At 36.7% G+C, this 18250-nt stretch overlaps 1 protein-coding gene across 1 annotated transcript in view; it reads left to right on the top strand.

The window, feature by feature from the left end:
* LOC149075564 (GRAM domain-containing protein 4-like) overlaps positions 1-18250 on the top strand; it is a 62002-nt gene that overhangs the window by 3081 nt on the left and 40671 nt on the right. The window contains exons 2-7 of the mRNA XM_089243053.1: positions 1639-1806; positions 10705-10819; positions 11456-11603; positions 11723-11880; positions 15611-15809; positions 17715-17740. Coding sequence (XP_089099179.1) covers positions 1663-1806; positions 10705-10819; positions 11456-11603; positions 11723-11880; positions 15611-15809; positions 17715-17740 — 790 coding nt within the window. The 5' untranslated portion in view covers positions 1639-1662. The remainder of the gene's footprint in view (positions 1-1638; positions 1807-10704; positions 10820-11455; positions 11604-11722; positions 11881-15610; positions 15810-17714; positions 17741-18250) is intronic.

Here is an 18250-nt window from a genome sequence, read left to right as displayed (position 1 = left end):
CTCATGGGAAAGCTGAACATTCATCACTGCTGACAAGCTTTAAGTCAATGTTGGCATGTCTGTAGCCAATTGTTTTTCAGAGCAAAGCATGATTTTCGACTGAACCGAAGCGGTTCTAAATCCCCCCATAATCATGACTTGACCTCTCACTGTCTGAGCAAGTGCTGTACCATTAAGCTACAGAGGACAGACATTTTCTTTTCTTTTGCTGAACAGGACTGTGCCAGTAGACAGCCTCCAAACTCAGCAATGCTCATAACAATGTTAGCCCATGGACTTCGTCATACAATGGAATGATGAGGTCCCATTCATCACGAGGGAAGTAAATGTCTGTCCTCTTTAGCTTAATGGTGCAGCACTCGCCTGGACAGTGAGAGGTTCAGGGTTTGATTTCACAGAGGAATGTGAATTTTTTTTTCAAAATTTATCTTTGCTTGGTATTTAGGGAATTATACTTTGCATGATTGGCAGAGAGGTTCATTGTTACATAGTATCATATATTGAATGTAACAGTTTCAGAGTGTGAAAAAATCATGATTAAAAAAGTAAAAAAATCAGATTTTTTTAATTAAAATTAACTTATTGCTTATTAATTAAAACATCTTGTTAATCAATTGTTAAGAATACTTATTTTCATATCACCTAACTGCTTTTTTCCTCGTAATCACTCAAATTTAATTCTACAGCAATGAATAAACTACAAGCAAAAAATACGAACACCAAAAATCTGCGTTTATGTAATATGAAAGGTCGTTGAGCCCAAATTAACTTCATGGATTAAAATTTTTCTTGTAGAGAAGGGTGCTTTTATTCATGAAGCTACCCCCCCCCCCCAGCCCATTAAAGTGAATGCGTGGTGGCAACTCAGTATCACATATGGTGCAGGTATCTCAATTCACTGGATGTACAGCCAAAGGGTCATTCAGCATCAACTAAATAAAACAAATTATATTGAGACAAAATTATTTCTTGCGCAATTGGTGAATGTGTTTCCGACTTGCATGATGTTGATGAATAGTTTACACATTTTTATTCTATCACAGATTCAATGAGTTTTGGTAAAAAAAAAAATTAGTGAATTAGAAATTTTAATACCAAGTAAAGTTGAAAGCCCAATGATATTTATGTTGGTGCAACATATAGCAATTAGGGCATGGAATCGAAGGCTTTATAAAAGAAAATTATTCCTTCGTTTTTTTTATCACGGGAACCCTAGCGGCACATTGTAATGCATTGAAAATAATTAGTACAGTGTAGCTAAGTGCCAAGTGCAACTCCCTATTGTTTTTCTGCAGTTTCTTCCGCGCACAAAATCTGGAAATAGAGCAGCTTTTTTTCTGCACTATATCTAGAGATTAAGTTCAAGTCTGTATTTACCCAAAGATCTTCTATATGCGTTTTAATCATGAACATTACCACACATCAGCAACATACATACCATTCTGGGTTACTTTTACTTCAATTTAATTGACGTTACGTAAAGAAAAAACAATTTAAATTTTGTGATTTAAATCAAGTGATTTAAATCGGCGTACCCTGTACATTTTAGCGTTTTTTATGTTTATTTTTCTATTTTTGCAATGAAATTTACTCAAAATTAATTTTGAATTAAATTGTTGATCTTTCTGAATCCAATAGGTATAAGTGGTGATTGAATCGGGGATGTCCCTGCGTCAGGCAATAAAGTCCAAATTTCGTTCAGAAAAGAGTGAAACTGAGAAGGACGCAGACATGACTGTCCTTCCAACTATCGTGCATTCATTTGTAGAGGATGATGAAGAGCATATACTAGATGTTCAGGACGAGGTAAAAATATCTTCGCCCTTTTTACTTGATTCACAAGTATTATGAATTTTTTTTCCCCCTTTCAAAACTGAACACAACTCTGGTCTATCGCCATGGGCAATTTAGTACCAAGTGATTTGTGCCGGAAGTGTGAGTGTGTGTACCCAATGGTCTGAGTGCATATATAGTGTTGTCTGATTTTTCAGTGCTGCCATCTATATCTAAGAAGTGAAGTGAGTGTAATGATTGAACATTTGTACCATTGTAGTTCTCTCTGCGTGGGGAGACTTTTTAATGGGGAGATTGGTTCACATTCGAAGTTGAAAACGACAGAAAATCAACTGAACTGAACCTTTAATGACTTGCACAATCGTGCCTATCAGTACACCAGTGGATGGCAAGTACAAATATTAGTGATTAAATTATTGGAGGTACACACACAAAATAGAAACAAATGCATAAGGTTTGAACACAAAAAATATACATGCATAATATAGTTTCGAATCCAGATAGATTGAAAAAATAAATAAATAAAATGTTACCTGGGCGCATGGGCAGAGATGGGAAGCAAACAACAACAGAAAGGGTGTCGAAACTACTGCCCCAAAAAAAAAATACAATTTTTGATATATCCTCAATAAATCGAAAAAAATGTAGACACATAGAAGGAGAGGGGTTGCTAAAAATTAGATAAAAGTTTGATCAGGAGTAGATATGGCGAAGGTATTTAGAGATATGAGTATGTCTTTGAAGGGCAAAGAATGTGCATTCCTTAAGCAGGTGAAAAAGATCATTGTAGCTATTTAGTTGATTGCAATACTGACAAGGTTCATCAGGGTTAAATTTGTGTAATATCCCTTTGTTAGTATAAAGTATAAAAGGATAAAGGTGAAGCGTGGCCATATTCTTACAGACCGCGAAGGGGAGATTGAAGAGAAGGTAAGACTATAGGGACAGCAAAAATTCAAAATTATCGGCAAAATGAAATAATGTTGAAGCAGACAATCGAGATCAGTCTTCTTGGAAGAGATATCAGTAAAATTATTAGTAAGGGATGTTAGAACTACTGGAGTGAGGTAAGGAGTGGATGTACACCAGATATCAGGTCGACCGCAGTTATTCAGAAGGGTCTTGACTGAATTTGCCCAGTTTTCCGAATGTGTGTGCCAGCAGAGTTCAAGAAAGCAAATTTTTGTTAGACGATTACAGAAAATCAACTTCAGCCGACTATCACTGTGGCGACGGTGGGGTTTGAATCCAGGTCCTTACGATGCGAGTCTATCACTATGACCACCACAGCAGCAGTGTTATGAAACTGGTTGTCATACTTTTATAATTCATCTAATACATTTGTTGCACAAAAAGATTAGATGAAATGTCTTGTAGACCATGGGTTTCCAACTGTTGTTCCATGGAACCCTGGGGTTCTGTGACAGGTTTTTTAAAGTACCGCATGATCAAATACTATGGAACCCGGGGAGCTTTCAAAGAAGAAAACTTTCTTGTTATTGATACTATTCACAAAGCTGTTCTGTACTGTTCTAAGCTGTGATACTGTTCCTTATTTTGAATTTTTAAAGAGATAGTGTGTCGTTAAAAAAAATTCAGACCACTTTGATGACTAAACAACTTAGAAACAGTGACATTACTTTTGTTTCACATCAAATTTTTGATCCAGAAGTTCATAAATGCCATTCTTTGTTTCATCAAAAAATTATAAGCTGTAAAAGCAATGCTTTTTTTTTGGGAAATCTTTTATCCACTAGTGATAATCCATTGAGAAAGTGCACATTCTCTTTTATTTCACCTGCACTGACCTGTTGTTTCTTTGTTCACAGAAGTTCGATATCTTTGCGAAGTGACAATAAAATTCTACCTTATACAATATATGGAACTTTTCTCTGCTTAGCAAAAACTTTTACTTACTGGGAAGCATTCTCAGACTCTAAACATAGAAACATTTTAAATTTATTCGCCATGAAAAAATTATGCCTATCTTAGTTACTTTTGTCCACGAACAATAAATGGGTAAAAATAAAGTTTTATCAGTAAAAATGTGCCTCTTGCAGAAAACCTTGGAAATAAGTATACAGTATAGTAATAAATTGCATGAGAAACACATCAATGAACTGCAACATGTTCTGCCACCTGTGAAATAAAACTGTTATAATTGTTGTAATTCTTTGATTGAAATTGATGACCGGTTTCTGATAAATATATCACATAGAAAAAATCTGTATAATATGACGTTAACAAATATTATGAGCAATAGTGTTAATTAAAGTATCAAGTTTGCTTCAAAGTTTTAACGGTTGATGTTTATGTGAGGTAAACTAACATTAGTAAAATGTGCAGAAAATAGTCATCGTAGCTTTTTGTAATTCGAAAGGGATATAGGCCAGGATCAGTTCAATTCTTGTCTAAGTTTTTTGCGATAAATTCATGGGCTATTTTTTGCGCGTTTTACAAATGTTCATTTACCGTATACAACCAACCGCTGTTTAAATTTTGACAAACTTGACAATTTAACTAATATTATTGGTCATAAAATATTTGTTAATGTCATACTACATTGATTTTTTATATGCGACACGCTTATCAGAAACCGGTTATTAATTTCAGTTAAAGAATTATAACAGTTTTATTTTATAGGTTGCAGAATGTGTTCCAGTTCGCTGATGTGTTTCTCACATGTAATTTATTACTGTACTCTCTATATTTATTTTCAATGTTTTCCAAGAAGGCACATATTTACTGATAAAAATTTATTTTTACCTATCTATCGTTTATGGACAAAGTAACTAAGAAAGTGTTATATATGTGTTATATTTATATGTATGACTTGGCAACAGCGCACAGCGCGAGCTTCAATGAGCGCGCCGTTCGATTGCTGTCAATTCGAGTTCTAGCGGCCATGGCGGTCGGTTGTGTTTCTCCGTAGCTATTGTACTAATGTTGGAATAAAGCGTATTTATGCTATTGTGTAATTCCGAATGCTCCTTCAGTCTGACTTTTATAAATGTCTAGTGAGAGACATTTCAGTGGCGACGAGTTTGGGATCTATTGTCATTCTGCAGGAGTTGAAAATCATCGTCTCGGCAGGACGGGAACAAGATAGAAGCAAGCGCTAGCGAGGTAGGCTTAGTTTCTTCAAGCGATTTCCTCATATGCTCCGGATGGCAGGTTTCGGTATAATCGGGGAATTCGACCGTGCGAAAGAACCGTTTTCGGAGTATGCCGAGCGAAGCACCGATGTCGATTTCCACCTTTGAAAGAGACTCGTATCAAGTTCAGGTCTTTTACAAGGCATAGTCTGAAGATAGTGGGCGCGATGGATGTTTCTGTGAAGTACGAATCCAAATGTGAAATGCTTCCGATCCTGGTGGTGGATCAGTGTTCCTTGATCTTGATGGGACGAAACTGGATCCGCGAACTAGGGGTATTGTGCACTATTGATCCGGCTATCTCTACAAACGCGATCCAGGTTGACGTGAAATCTTCGTCACGGTACTTGCAGGCCGTCTTGGATGAACATCAAGAACTGTTTTCGGGGGGTCTCGGGAAGTTGAAAAAAGTGAAGGTCCGTCTGAAAAGAAAAGACTGTGCTTCACCGAAATTCTTCAAAGCTTGTCCTGTGCCTTACGCTTATTAGAAGAAGGTAGAAGAAGAAATAAGTAGACTTTTGGATTTAGGCGTTTTGGAACGAGTGTCGTCATCGGAATGGGCGACACCTGTAGTACCAGTCCTAAAGGCGAACGGTAGGATCCGACTGTGTGGTGACTTTAAGCTCACCGTCAACGTTGTTACAGATCTCGAGAGGTATCTGTTACCCAAAGTCGAGGATTTGTTCGCTCGTCTTTCAAGGGGAGTGACTTTTTCAAAGATCGACTTATCGGATGCGTACTGTCAATTAGAACTGGATGAAGCTTCCATGGACTTATTGGTAATTAACACTCATAGAGGTTTGTTCAGGTACACGAGACTGCCTTTTGGGGTAGCGTCAGCTCCATCAATTTTTCAGAGAGAAATGGACAAGCTCTTGCAAGGGCATGAAAATGCGTTGTGCTGCCTAGACCACTTGCTGATAACAGGCAGCTCTGTTTCGGATCATTTAAGGAATCTGAGCAAAGTGTTGTGTACTTTGCAGGAAGCTGGTATCAAGCTACATCCCTCGAAGTGCTCGTTCATGCAGACGTCAGTAGAATATCTGGGGCATAGAATCGATGCAGAAGGGCTACATCCAGTACAAACGAAGTTGGAAGCCATTGAGAAAGCTCCTGAGCCAAAGAATGCGGATGAACTGAGGTCTTTCATAGGTTTGCTGACTTATTATGCAAAATTCCTTCCAAATATGTCCTCTATGCTAGCACCATTGTATAAGTTGTTGAATAAGAATTCATGTTGGAAATGGACTGAGCAGGAGAGGAAGTCCTTCCAAGAAGCAAAGAGAAGATTGTCTACGTCTTCGTTGCTGGTCCACTTCGATGAAAGTAAGGAAGTGCGTCTCGAGTGTGACGCTAGTCCGTACGGAGTAGGAGCTGTGTTGTCTCATCCTTCAGCTGTGGGCGATCGTCCTATTGCTTTTGCGTCTAGATCCCTGACGAAAGCGGAAAGGAACTACAGCCAAATCGAAAGAGAAGCCTTGTCGTTGGTCTTCGGGGTTACACGGTATCGGAAATATCTTCTTGGAAGAACATTCACTTTGGTAACCGATCATCAGCCCCTAGTGAGCCTGTTTTCTGAGACTAAACCAGTGGCTCCAATGGCTGCTTCTCGCATTCAGCGATGGGCGCTTGTACTATCGGGGTACTCGTACAACATTGTGTATCGGAAAGGATCTTCTCATACTAATGCTGATGCTTTCAGTAGGCTACCTGTGCCGACAACTGTGACTGATTCTCCAACGCCTGCTGATGTAATATTATTGCTGGAATCTATGGATGATAGCGCGGTGACTAGATTTCATTTCCAGAAGGAGTTAGATGCTGATCCTGTTCTGTTGAAAGTGAAGAGATACATAGCACAAGGCTGGCCCAGGTGTGTAACGGCTGAAATTCGTCCTTTCTGGCTCTGCCGAACTGAATTCGGAAAACGGTGGAAAACGGTATTATTATTCGTGCGAATAGAATATATGTGCCACCAAAGTACAGGAAGTACATGCTGTCGGAGCTTCATGGGGGTCACCAAGGTATGGGTGCTCTCAAAGCCTTGGCTAGACAGTCTGTGTGGTGGCCGAATATTGATAAGGACATTGAGGACTTGGTACGTTCGTGCATCGATTGTCAAGTCGAAGCTTCCGTTGCTCCATCAACCTTGGCACCATGGCCTTCCACAACGGAGCCTTGGAGCAGAATTCATATCGACCATGCAGGCCCGTTTGATAACCACATCGTTTTGTTAGTAGTGGATGCTGCCACTAAGTGGTTAGAGGCAATTCCGGTGTCTTCGACATCGTCAGCTGCTACGGTCGCTGCATTACGATCCCTCTTTGCGAGATTCGGACTGCCCAGGACAATCGTCAGTGATAACGCAACATCGTTCACTAGTCAGGAGTTCTCGGATTTCCTTCGTAGGAACGGAGTCATCCATGTCCGAGCTGCGCCGTATCACCCGCAGTCAAATGGGTTGGCTGAAAGAGCGGTGCGCTCCATGAAGGATGCTTTGAGGAAAATTAAGGGCGGCTCCTTCCAAGAAAGGCTTGACAGATTTCTGTTTCACTATCGAAGGACACCTGTCTCATCAACTGGTCAAGCTCCTGGTACGGCGATGTTCAACAGAGTCATGAGAAGCAGGTTGGACCTGTTGAAACCGGGTCAACATCTGGCAAAGGATCCCGATCTCAAACCCAAGTTTGCACCTGAGGATAAGGTATGGTGCAGAAACTACGCAAGTGGCCCAAGGTGGATGCCAGGAACGGTCTCCGCTTCAAGGGGTGGGGTCATGTCGGAAGTGAGTACTCCTTCGGGTCACGTGGTTCGGCATCGGGACCAATTGCGTCAACGGCTTTCGGTGTCACCTTCGCGTTCAGCTGGTTCCGAGGTATCCCAGCAGCCCAATAAATCAGAGGGGCCCCTATCAGATGGAGAATACCGAGTCCATCAGAAATGAACCAACGAAGGCAAGGAATCCTCAAGCTGTTGATTCATCACCTCCTCATCTGAGGCGATCGCAATGTCGCAGGCGACCACCTGAAAGACTAGGTGTGTAGTGAGTTGCTTAACTGAACTCGTGCATTGTAGTGCAGACTTTCTTTTAGAAGGGAAGGTGTTATATATGTGTTATATTTATATGTATGACTTGGCAACAGCGCACAGCGCGAGCTTCAATGAGCGCGCCGTTCGATTGCTGTCAATTCGAGTTCTAGCGGCCATGGCGGTCGGTTGTGTTTCTCCGTAGCTATTGTACTAATGTTGGAATAAAGCGTATTTATGCTATTGTGTAATTCCGAATGCTCCTTCAGTCTGACTTTTATAAATGTCTAGTGAGAGACATTTCAGAAAGGTACCACTTTTTCATGGTGAATAAGTTTGAAAGCATGGATCTTTAGAGTCTGAGAACAGAGGCGGATTTAACGGCATGTGCACCATGTACCCAAACTTCTCAAGGGCCCCGAAAAACCCAAACTTTATATATTTTTCTAATTTGAGGGACCTAATGTTTTCTCTTGTGCTCGCGGTCTCAACTGACTAAAATCTGCTTGTCTGATAATGAATTATTTTCTTACACAGTTTTTTGCTGAGCAGAGAACACTTCCAGTTAAGTATGGGAACATCACCACAGAACATCACTTTTCCCAGGACACCTATTGTGAGTCATCCATAATATTTAGACAGTCATATCGTCATCACACCCACCCAGGAAGAAAGCTCATTGAACTCTAGCCCAGGGAAGGCACAGGCAGGGGAAGGACTGGGAGGGGGTTCCCCAAAATAATTTAATAGATATTTTCCCATACAAAAGAACCACATTAAAGCATAAAAAATAGGCACACAAATTAATATCACTAACTTGCCGTGATGCCCCTGAAAAATGTTGCAGATGCCTGTAAGAGCAGAGATGCACACTTTGAGAAACACTGCTGTCAAAGCTTCTGCGAAATAACCTCATACCCATCGAGGATTCTGCAAAAGCTTTTATGTTGGAAACCCCTGGTCTAGACAGTCTAGGAGCTTATCTTTTCCATTTGCACATATCAGACACAGACAAATTGAGCTGCCAAATTACAGATGGATCAGGAACACCTACGAACTACTCCACTGGGTTGTGTCAACATCAGTACTATGTACACAATCAACAACAGCTTTTGTCTACTAAAGTGGTTTGTATAAATAGTGTGAAATGAAAAGATCTTCAGTATTTCATCTTCCTGTAAATTTCCACTTATCCAATTTTGAAACTGTCTAATGACTATATCAGACTTTGGTAAATTTTTGTCTGTGGGGTTTTGAAAAACTTATCTTCAAATTTTTAGTCATCTCTGGTTTAAATTTAAAATTTTTCCACAGAAACCTGTGGGAAATCTCATTTCAGCTGATGAAGATTTTGGTTAATGAACATAATTCCAGAATGAATTATCTTTGTTAGCTGAGGTATTGCTCTATTTATTCCACAGACTCGTCATGTGTTGTTTTAATAGAACTGCGATATAACAGTATTCTGCGAACCAAGAAAAAAATATAGTTGTAGAGAGGTTATTGTTATATCGAGCGGTAGTATTACCATCAGTCGCCACCAAATTTATGCTGTTGTTAGCATCTCATCTGAATTGGTGTTGTTGGTACCACAATAAAATGCATTTGCTTGGAAATATTCACAAATGCGCACGAGTAATATAAATATTCGCAAAACATTGTGATTGATTAATAAAATTCAGTTGTTTCACACTGTAAAATGGCTTACTGCACAGCACTTCCATGTACTACACAGAAAGTAGCTTCTCTGCAACTTCATTTACCCTTTTGGTTGATAGATAGTGCAAAATACTGATGCTAATAAACACCTTAAAAAAAACCAACTCTGATGAGAATTTTTTTTTAAATCGAAGGCGAGAGTGATTTTGAGTGAAATATAAATGATATCATTGTAGCGGTTTCGAAATCTCTTAAAAAATATTGTTATAGAGGGGTTTGGTGTCGTTGTATTGAGAGAAGTTTGACATCAGACTATAAGCAATTCCAAACAACATTTGAAAAAAATATTATTGTAGAGGGCTTTATCATTGTATCGAGTATCATTGCAGCAAAGCTTAACTGTATTTCAAATGTGCTAATTCATATATATTTTATCATTAATTAATACAGTGTTTGGTTCTTGGAAAATTTGGCGCGGCAAAACATACAATAATTCATCTCTTTGGGCTACCTGAATGGATGTCGTGTCTCTTAGAGCCTAATAGGAAGATATAGGCTATGAGTTCATGTCTTATTTATGTGTTCATTGTTTCTCATGTGTTATTGTATTGTCTTGTGCAAATGTAAGTATTTTTTATGTAGTTTTTTTTTTTCAAATAAAATAACTTTTCTGCGTATAAAACCTTACTATTGGAATTTTTATGAAGAACATTTTCAGAACAATGTAAAGCATTCTGCTTTGGGGAAACAGCCGTGATGGTGTACAGCTATAACCCATAGCTTACAAACGGAATAATCACTTTGTAAATAGTATGGCATACTATTATAGCATGGCAAATAACAGAAATAATGAAAAATTACATGACGTAGTTTAATATTATGACAACCCCCACTTTATACTTTTACTCATTAATGACCCATATTCTGTAACAATCTGAGTGTTACAGAGACCCGGCAGAGGTGATGGCACTCAAAATAGAGCAACGTCACTGTCATTATTTTGTTCAGTTTGTTCACTTATAATGTTAACTGTCTGATTGCTATATAGCGTTGTTTAATTTTTTTTCAGTGTCCGCACCCTGAACAAGATTGTGCCAAAGATTCTTGTAGTGTATGTTATGAATCGCAGCTGGCTCAGCTGCAAGAGCAGTTGGTTGCTGTTATGTTGGAAAATCAACAGCTAGGTATGGCAATTATGTATGAATAAGGCTTTAGGCAAGGTGCACGCTGGTGCAATACTGCAAGCTGTGCAGTGTGCAACTCGACACAGATTGGTTACAAACCTGATCATGTTTTTTAACCAATCTGTGTGTCGAGTTTAATGCTGCATCACTTGCAGTATCATGCCAGCGTGCACTCTGCCTTAGACTCTTTTGTGAGAAAATACTAACTTTATTTCAAAAAAAAAAAAAGATAGTAAAACGTTTAGCAGAAACTTCTATTCAGTGGAGATTTAACATTATTATGTGCGTAATTATGTAATGTATGTAACATTATTATATATGCAATTAAATCCATTTGCATAACTTACCGCCAATGCTTTGAAACAGTATTTTGCAACCTTTTTGGTGTTGCACCTGATGTTGTATCTGTAGTGGAAATCAATGTGCTGCAAACTCCCCTGTAGTGAAGGTCAATGCTCTGCAGACCTCTGTATTGTCCAAAAGTTCATTTCGCCCCTGTTCTTAAATAAAATTTAAAATTTATTATTTTTTATTGTTTGCATATCATAAAAAATTGAATAAATTACATGTTAAATTTCATGTTCAAAATTTAAAACTCTTATGTTTATAAGTTTTTCCCTCTATGAATTTTGTTAGTGAATGAAATTAAGGAGTTGAAAGAGCAAACCTCTGTAGATCATCTCATGAAGCAGTTGGAAAAAGAGAAGGAACGTTCTCGCATGCTTGCTGAAAAATTACATGAAAAAGAAGGTAGCGGCAGCAGTTTATCAACCAAATCTCCTAGGTAAGTCGCTGTTTTGTTAGGTGCATGTTTCTAAAACTAAATTCTACTGAATGAAAAAAAGTTCTTATGAAATGGAAGATATTTCACCTTACTTAATAGTTTCTTTGTTTCGGTTCTAGATTGCGAAGATTTGTAAGGAAAGATAAGCATACGCCCGCTCTAGAGAAGACAAAAGCATCTGATGTTGGTGAAATGTCTGGTATGCACATACCTCTTGAAAAAGATGATGGTTTGACACCAGAGGGTTTGAAAGAAGTCATGGAAGATGATAAAGAAAGTAAGCTGTATTCCTTTTCTTCTGACTTTTTTTAAAGCAAGAATCGCCAACCTGTCGCATTACTACTAAACTGTACATGCACTTTATACACATTCTTCTGCAGAATTTCTGCTTGTTTCATGTTCTTGCTGGTGCTGCCATCTGTGTTCCACATTTTGAAGTAAATACAGTCAATGCTTGAATTTTCATGTTATGTTAGTATATAACCTGTGGCACTGGACGGTTTCTAAAAAGTATGTGATAATTTTTTTTGTGGCTGCTGTGTGATTTTTCTAAAAAACCTTTTAGAATTGTCATAAATATACTGTCTGGTAGTTGAGTGGTTAGCCTGCAAGCCTTTGGCTGGGCAGGCCTGGATTCAGACATGGATGTGCTCTAACTCTCAAAATTTCCTTGTATAAATTACACAGATCTCTCGCACAAATCTCAAAGATTACATTTTTAAAATATGTATATTTGAAGATAGAGACGTTTATATATATACTCTTTTAATAAATTTCTTCATGGCCTCCCCCTTCGCGATATTTTCCTCCATGGCCCCCCTTTAATATCCTGAGGTCCCCGGTTGAGAACCACTGGTATAGGCACACATCAAATTGAATCCAATCCAAAATAATTTTTTACAGAGAGATACAACAGTATATATATATATATATATATATATATATATATAATAGTCCCCTATTATAATGTTAAATATATAACATTAATGTAAAGATTTGATTGAGTTTTGATTGGTTGGCAGGATATTTCAATGCCGAGATAAGGATCTAAGTAGTTCAAAGATGAAAATTAACACTGGAAATATAAAAAATTTTAAGAGTTTCACGAAAACAAGCACAATAATTTTTTTGCATGAGTGTAACCAATTTCTCATAAGTAGGGCTCTGATTTTTACCTAAAGATGAAACGTCGTTGCTTATAAGTTATTAGCTACTGCGTTTCTCTTCTTTAGGTCATAAAAATCAGAGCCCTTGTCATAAGCTTGTGTCATCAATAATTATAAGGTTTCGAGATGAATGTATTTATATATACAGTGTCACTTTATTGACAGTAACATTTATTTGAAGACAACCAACCAAAAAACAACGTTAAATGCGGATAAAACGGTTTTGTTCGCATCAGAAGAGACGGGGCAACAACTTTGTAATCAGGTTTTTGAGCACACAGTGTCCGTATAAAAAAAAACCTTTTTATTTTAGTAACTATACAACCCCTTGCGTATAAAACGGTTTTGTTCGCATCAGAAGAGACGGGGCAACAACTTTGTAATCAGGTTTTTGAGCACACAGTGTCCGTATAAAAAAAAAACCTTTTTATTTTAGTAACTATACAACCCCTTGCAACATGAACCAATGGCATATCTGAGTATTATACGTTATTTGGATAATTTTTCTAATTGAAAGTATTCCTGTAGGGTGAGCACGGTTTGCCAGTAAAGTACCATACATCTTGTTACCCATGCACCCTGTACATTACATATGGTAGTGTCTGTTATGTGAAATATTGTGTTGTGTTTAATCCAACTCACACTTTGCTTCGTTCGCCTGTGTAAGAGAGGTCACATTATGAACCAAAAAGCCATTTGGAGATAGCTTGTCATCCAACGAGACATCAGATTTTCACGATGAATTTAAATCTCACCGTATCGAAATTATAATCAATAAACCGATAATTTTCTTATTTGAAATCTGATTATTTATAATTTCTGATTAGTTTGAAATTCTGATTCACCCAAATTAAAATTTACCCAAGTAAAACTAATTTGTAAATAATTCAAATTTCATCCTGTACAATAACTTGATGACATTATGCTGTCTTCAAGCGCAATGTTTACATTGATTGAAAATAATTTGTTATTTATTTTTTTTACTGTGTTGTATTATGTTTATTTTGCTTTTTGTTATTTTCATAAATTAAAAATAAATTAATTTGAAACACATATTTGTGCTTCAAACAATATTTGAACAATTGTGTTTTAACGGGAAAATGGGGGTGGAGTAGGAAATTGATCATGGTTGCAAGGGGGCCACAGGAATGAGAAATGGTTGAAAGGGGACTATAGGCAAAAAAAGGTTGAGAACCGCTGGCCTTATACCATAGTTTCTCAGACTTTTTTGTTTGTCTCACCCCTGCTCAATTTTTTTCTCATCACTCCTTCCCATAGGCGTAGATTGACTTGGAAGTCTGGGGGGGGGGGAGCAAGGTCATTATTGCTGGGGGAGCGCGTGATGATGATGATGTCAATTCATCTATACATATATACATTAGATCAGTCGACTTCACGTCTGACTCTGGGGGGCCATTGCCCCCCCCCACACCCTGTATCTCCGCCCATGCTCCTTACTGAGTGATCTCATAGGATTTTATATTGCATGCTTAACTATTATCACTCCCTTGGGGATTGCACTCCAGGGGGCGATATTGTCCACATGAACCACACTAACCTATACATGTTGGCAGGTTTCAAATTCATACGATGAATCAATGATGGCATTCATACTTTTCTAAAGAATATGAATTTGTAATTACTTTCAGAGAATAAAATAGGAAAAAAAAAAGTTCAGATTTTTCAAGGTGAATTCAAATATTTTGTGATGAAAGCCTAACTAAAAACGATAAAAAATGAGTAGCATACACAATTATCTACATGTTTGAGAATGGCATACGTAAAATTTCTTTCCTTTGTGTTGGCATGGGTTAGGAAAGGTTGGCCATCACCTTTCAAAGCTCACTAATTTTCAATTGAGCTACAGTAGTATAAACACAACTGAAATAAGTCATACTAAAAAAAGGATTTTTTATATTGGAAAAAATTTAATAGGAATACTGTTTAGAAATAAATTGTAAACTGTTTAGAAAAAGTTTGAGGAATGATAGTACCCATAAAGAGGAACAATACTTACAATAGGACCTACAGTTGCAATCCATTCAGAGTGTTAGAAAAGCAAAACTTAGAAACACGTCCAACAATCACGAGTCCTCTCTTCTGACGTCATTTCTGCTTGGTCACAAGAAAGACTTCTTTGCATGGGTGGGAAGCAAATGCAAGCATTGGTGTATGAGACACCTGTTGACTTTGCATAAAATTTTGTGGTGAGAATCGTTGTTGCAGCAGACAAAATAATACACCAAGAGTCTACAAGAGGGTGCACCAGTCTTTCATTTGCACCTGAGTGTAGTAGTAAGTAGTAAGATGCTTGTCTTCCACCATGAAGGTTACCGTCAAGATCCACTGGTTCGAATCTTGAGAACATCATTGAAAAAAAAGTTCTTTACCTAATGAGCCTGGGGCAACCATCGATAAATGGTGCCTTCATTTCCCACCAACTTCAACTCCACTGGTTGGAAATTGTTCCGTGGCGATATGACTGGAGTTGGTGTGCTGTAAAGTTGTATTTTATTAGTCGATGTGAACCATGCAACAACCACGTATGGACATCACTTTGAACATCTCTTTTGATGATCTGCATGAGGTCGTGTAACTTATGATTTTGTTATGCCTCTTTTTTTCACTGTTGAAACTTCAACGTAAAATTTACTTTATGCTTTTCTGACACTCTGAGTGGATTGCAACCATAGATTCCATTGTGAATATTGTTTGTCTTGATGGTTACTATCATCTCTTCAATTTTTTCTAAACGAACGCCCTGTATATTAGAATTATAATTTTCAACTAATAAAATATAACCTGAAATTTTCAAGTATTGAATTTCATTTTGAATTTTAGTATCTGTGGAAACACCTTTGCAGCCAGAAGGAGACCCAGTACCTATTGAAGAATACGAGACAAAAACAAAGTATGAGCGTTTTAGAGCCTGGCTTTGTAGAATTGTCACTGAATTTCTTGAAGATTTTTCTGAAACCAATGTAGAAGATGAAGATAGTTCTGAAGTAGATCAAGAAGGTTCACCTTTGACTGTAAAACAGTGAGTTTTCTGTCTCTTGCACAAAATATATTTAGTCTTGAGTTGAAATGTAAATATCATTTCAAATACTGTAAATGCAAACTACTTTGGCCCATTTTCTAAAAGTTTCAAATTAATTTCCCAATAAATTCAATAATATTACCATGTTTTAAGTTCTGGTAACCTTTTTTATATCTGTAGGCATTTTTAATATCCATTATATCACACATATGTAAATAAAATAAAGATTTTTTTTAAACTTTGAACTAATTTAGAAAAATACATTTTGTTCCAATGTTACCCTTATATGAGATTAACTTTGGCTCACTTCAATTTTTTCCTATTTTAAAGCATTAAATAAAAAGTTAGGGTATTTTTTGAACCTGGCTCATAATACAACTTCAATTTTTGACGGAAAACTTATATTTAAACTTGTATTGATAATAAAAATAGCAATATTTACACGTTTTTTAAATTTTCATTTAACAATTTTGTCTTATAAATTTACCAAAATGAAAGACACCTTTTGATAGGCTTTGGAGGCCTAACTATTAGGAACACATAATAACACATTTTGTCAACATGAATAGAAAGTGCTAATTCTTCCTCCACACTAAAAATTTTGGGATGGCATGGTTTGTTAGAAAATCATTTTTAAGTTTGTTTTTAATGGTTCTTCGAGGTATTTTAAAGTTTTCTGCAGCTTGCCTTTGATTTATTCCAACAGATCTAATTGGATCTAAGCAGTTTTGAAGGTTGTCACTGTTGTATTCTGATAATTTTGGCTTCCGGGTTGATGCTTGTATTAATACATAATTTTTCAAGTCTGGAAAATAAAACTTGAAATAAGATAGGTGATTGAAAAATAAACATAAGTATTCAATGTATAATTATGTCTATAATTGTACTCACAAACAAATTACTAAGAGTTGTGAAAATACGACTTATTTCGGTTCATCAAAATGTTGGGCCAAAGTTTGTCGTACATTACCAGCATTCAAATTTTCAATTAATGTTTTCGGGAAAAATAAAAATTGAAACAAAATTTTAATCATACTGCAGTTAAAAGTACAAAATTATGTTTCTTGTTGGGCACCTACCTAATTTGACAAAGCTGGATTACGCCCTCCCCCACACACACAGTTGAAAGTTTGAGAGATGAAAAAACCATGTGCAATCACAGCTGTTGTTGCCCAGTCTGCCATTCGTGAACTATCCGATGCACTCAGTTGCCTTGCTTAGAACAGCCTACTTAGCAAAAACTAGGTCCAAACCTTTTTATTTTACAGTAATTAGAGTATGTTTTATTATTTTATTGTTTTGGTGCCAAAGAAGGATCCCTGGGCCAAAGAGCCAGGTTTTACTGTACCCAATAATAATAGAATGAAAATTACAGACACATTATAAAATTAGTTATTATAAATCTATTTTTTTTAGCAATCATGTTTATTATGTTTTTTATTGCCCTTATTGGGTTGCTGTATTTTTGATATAGTTTAGTTATCTATTGGACATCTATATTTTTTATGGAAATCTTTTTTCTGCCACTTTGTTAGGCATTTTGTCTGTTGTGGCATTTGTATTCTACAAGATTAGTTGGAGTGCATTCACCCTCATTATTCATTAGATTTTTCCCTATTACATTCTTCTGTTATTGCTACATATTTAAAAAAATGTTTTAGATAATGCAATCGATCCCGCTTATAACGTTCCCACTTATAACATTTTCCCCCTTAGTAAGATTTCGTGGTCTCAAATCTAACTAAGTTTTGTTAAGATTTCCCATTTAAAGTTTTTTCCCATTCACAATGTTTCTTCATGAAGGTTTTTTGGAGAATGTTATATAAGCGGGATCAACAGTAATTCTTATAAAGTTTGTTTTTTGGTTATTTTATTTAAAAAAAAAAATAATTTATCTCTTATCAGGTTGAAAGAAAACTTGGTGCGATTCAGTAAGTATAGTTTAATATTGAATGGGAATAATCATGAACATTACTGAGTGAATATTATGTCTTTTTTTATTCCTGTCAGAAAACATAACTTTTTTTTTTGTCTCACCAGAATACTATTCTTATGATGAATATCTCATTAATAGATTTCCCCAATCTCCAAGTACTATATTGACTGTGTATGTATCGTAAAAAAAATCCAAAAATACCAGTCTAATATAATACAAATACAAAAAACCCCATAAAAATGACAAATGAAAATTTCTGAGAGAAATATCAGAAAAGAAGGAATAATAATCTAATTTCAATGATTTATTTTATCCCTGTTCCCTTGATATATCCATTCATTGGACTAATGCCCCAGATTGGTCATGTTCTGTGCTATTGCTGCAAATACAAAACTATTCAGTGCTGCAACATCTTGGTCACCCTGTCAAATATTTGAATTTTTGCCAGGTTTGTCTGTGTGTCATTTGGACAATCCATATAACCTCTTCACACCTGAGCCAAAAC

Source organism: Pholcus phalangioides, unplaced genomic scaffold (assembly GCF_987345545.1).
Source record: "Pholcus phalangioides strain wild (caught in Gottingen) unplaced genomic scaffold, Ppha-v1.0 ptg000015l_1, whole genome shotgun sequence".
Lineage (NCBI taxonomy): Eukaryota > Metazoa > Arthropoda > Arachnida > Araneae > Pholcidae > Pholcus > Pholcus phalangioides.
This window is presented reverse-complemented; position numbering and strand designations above follow the sequence as displayed.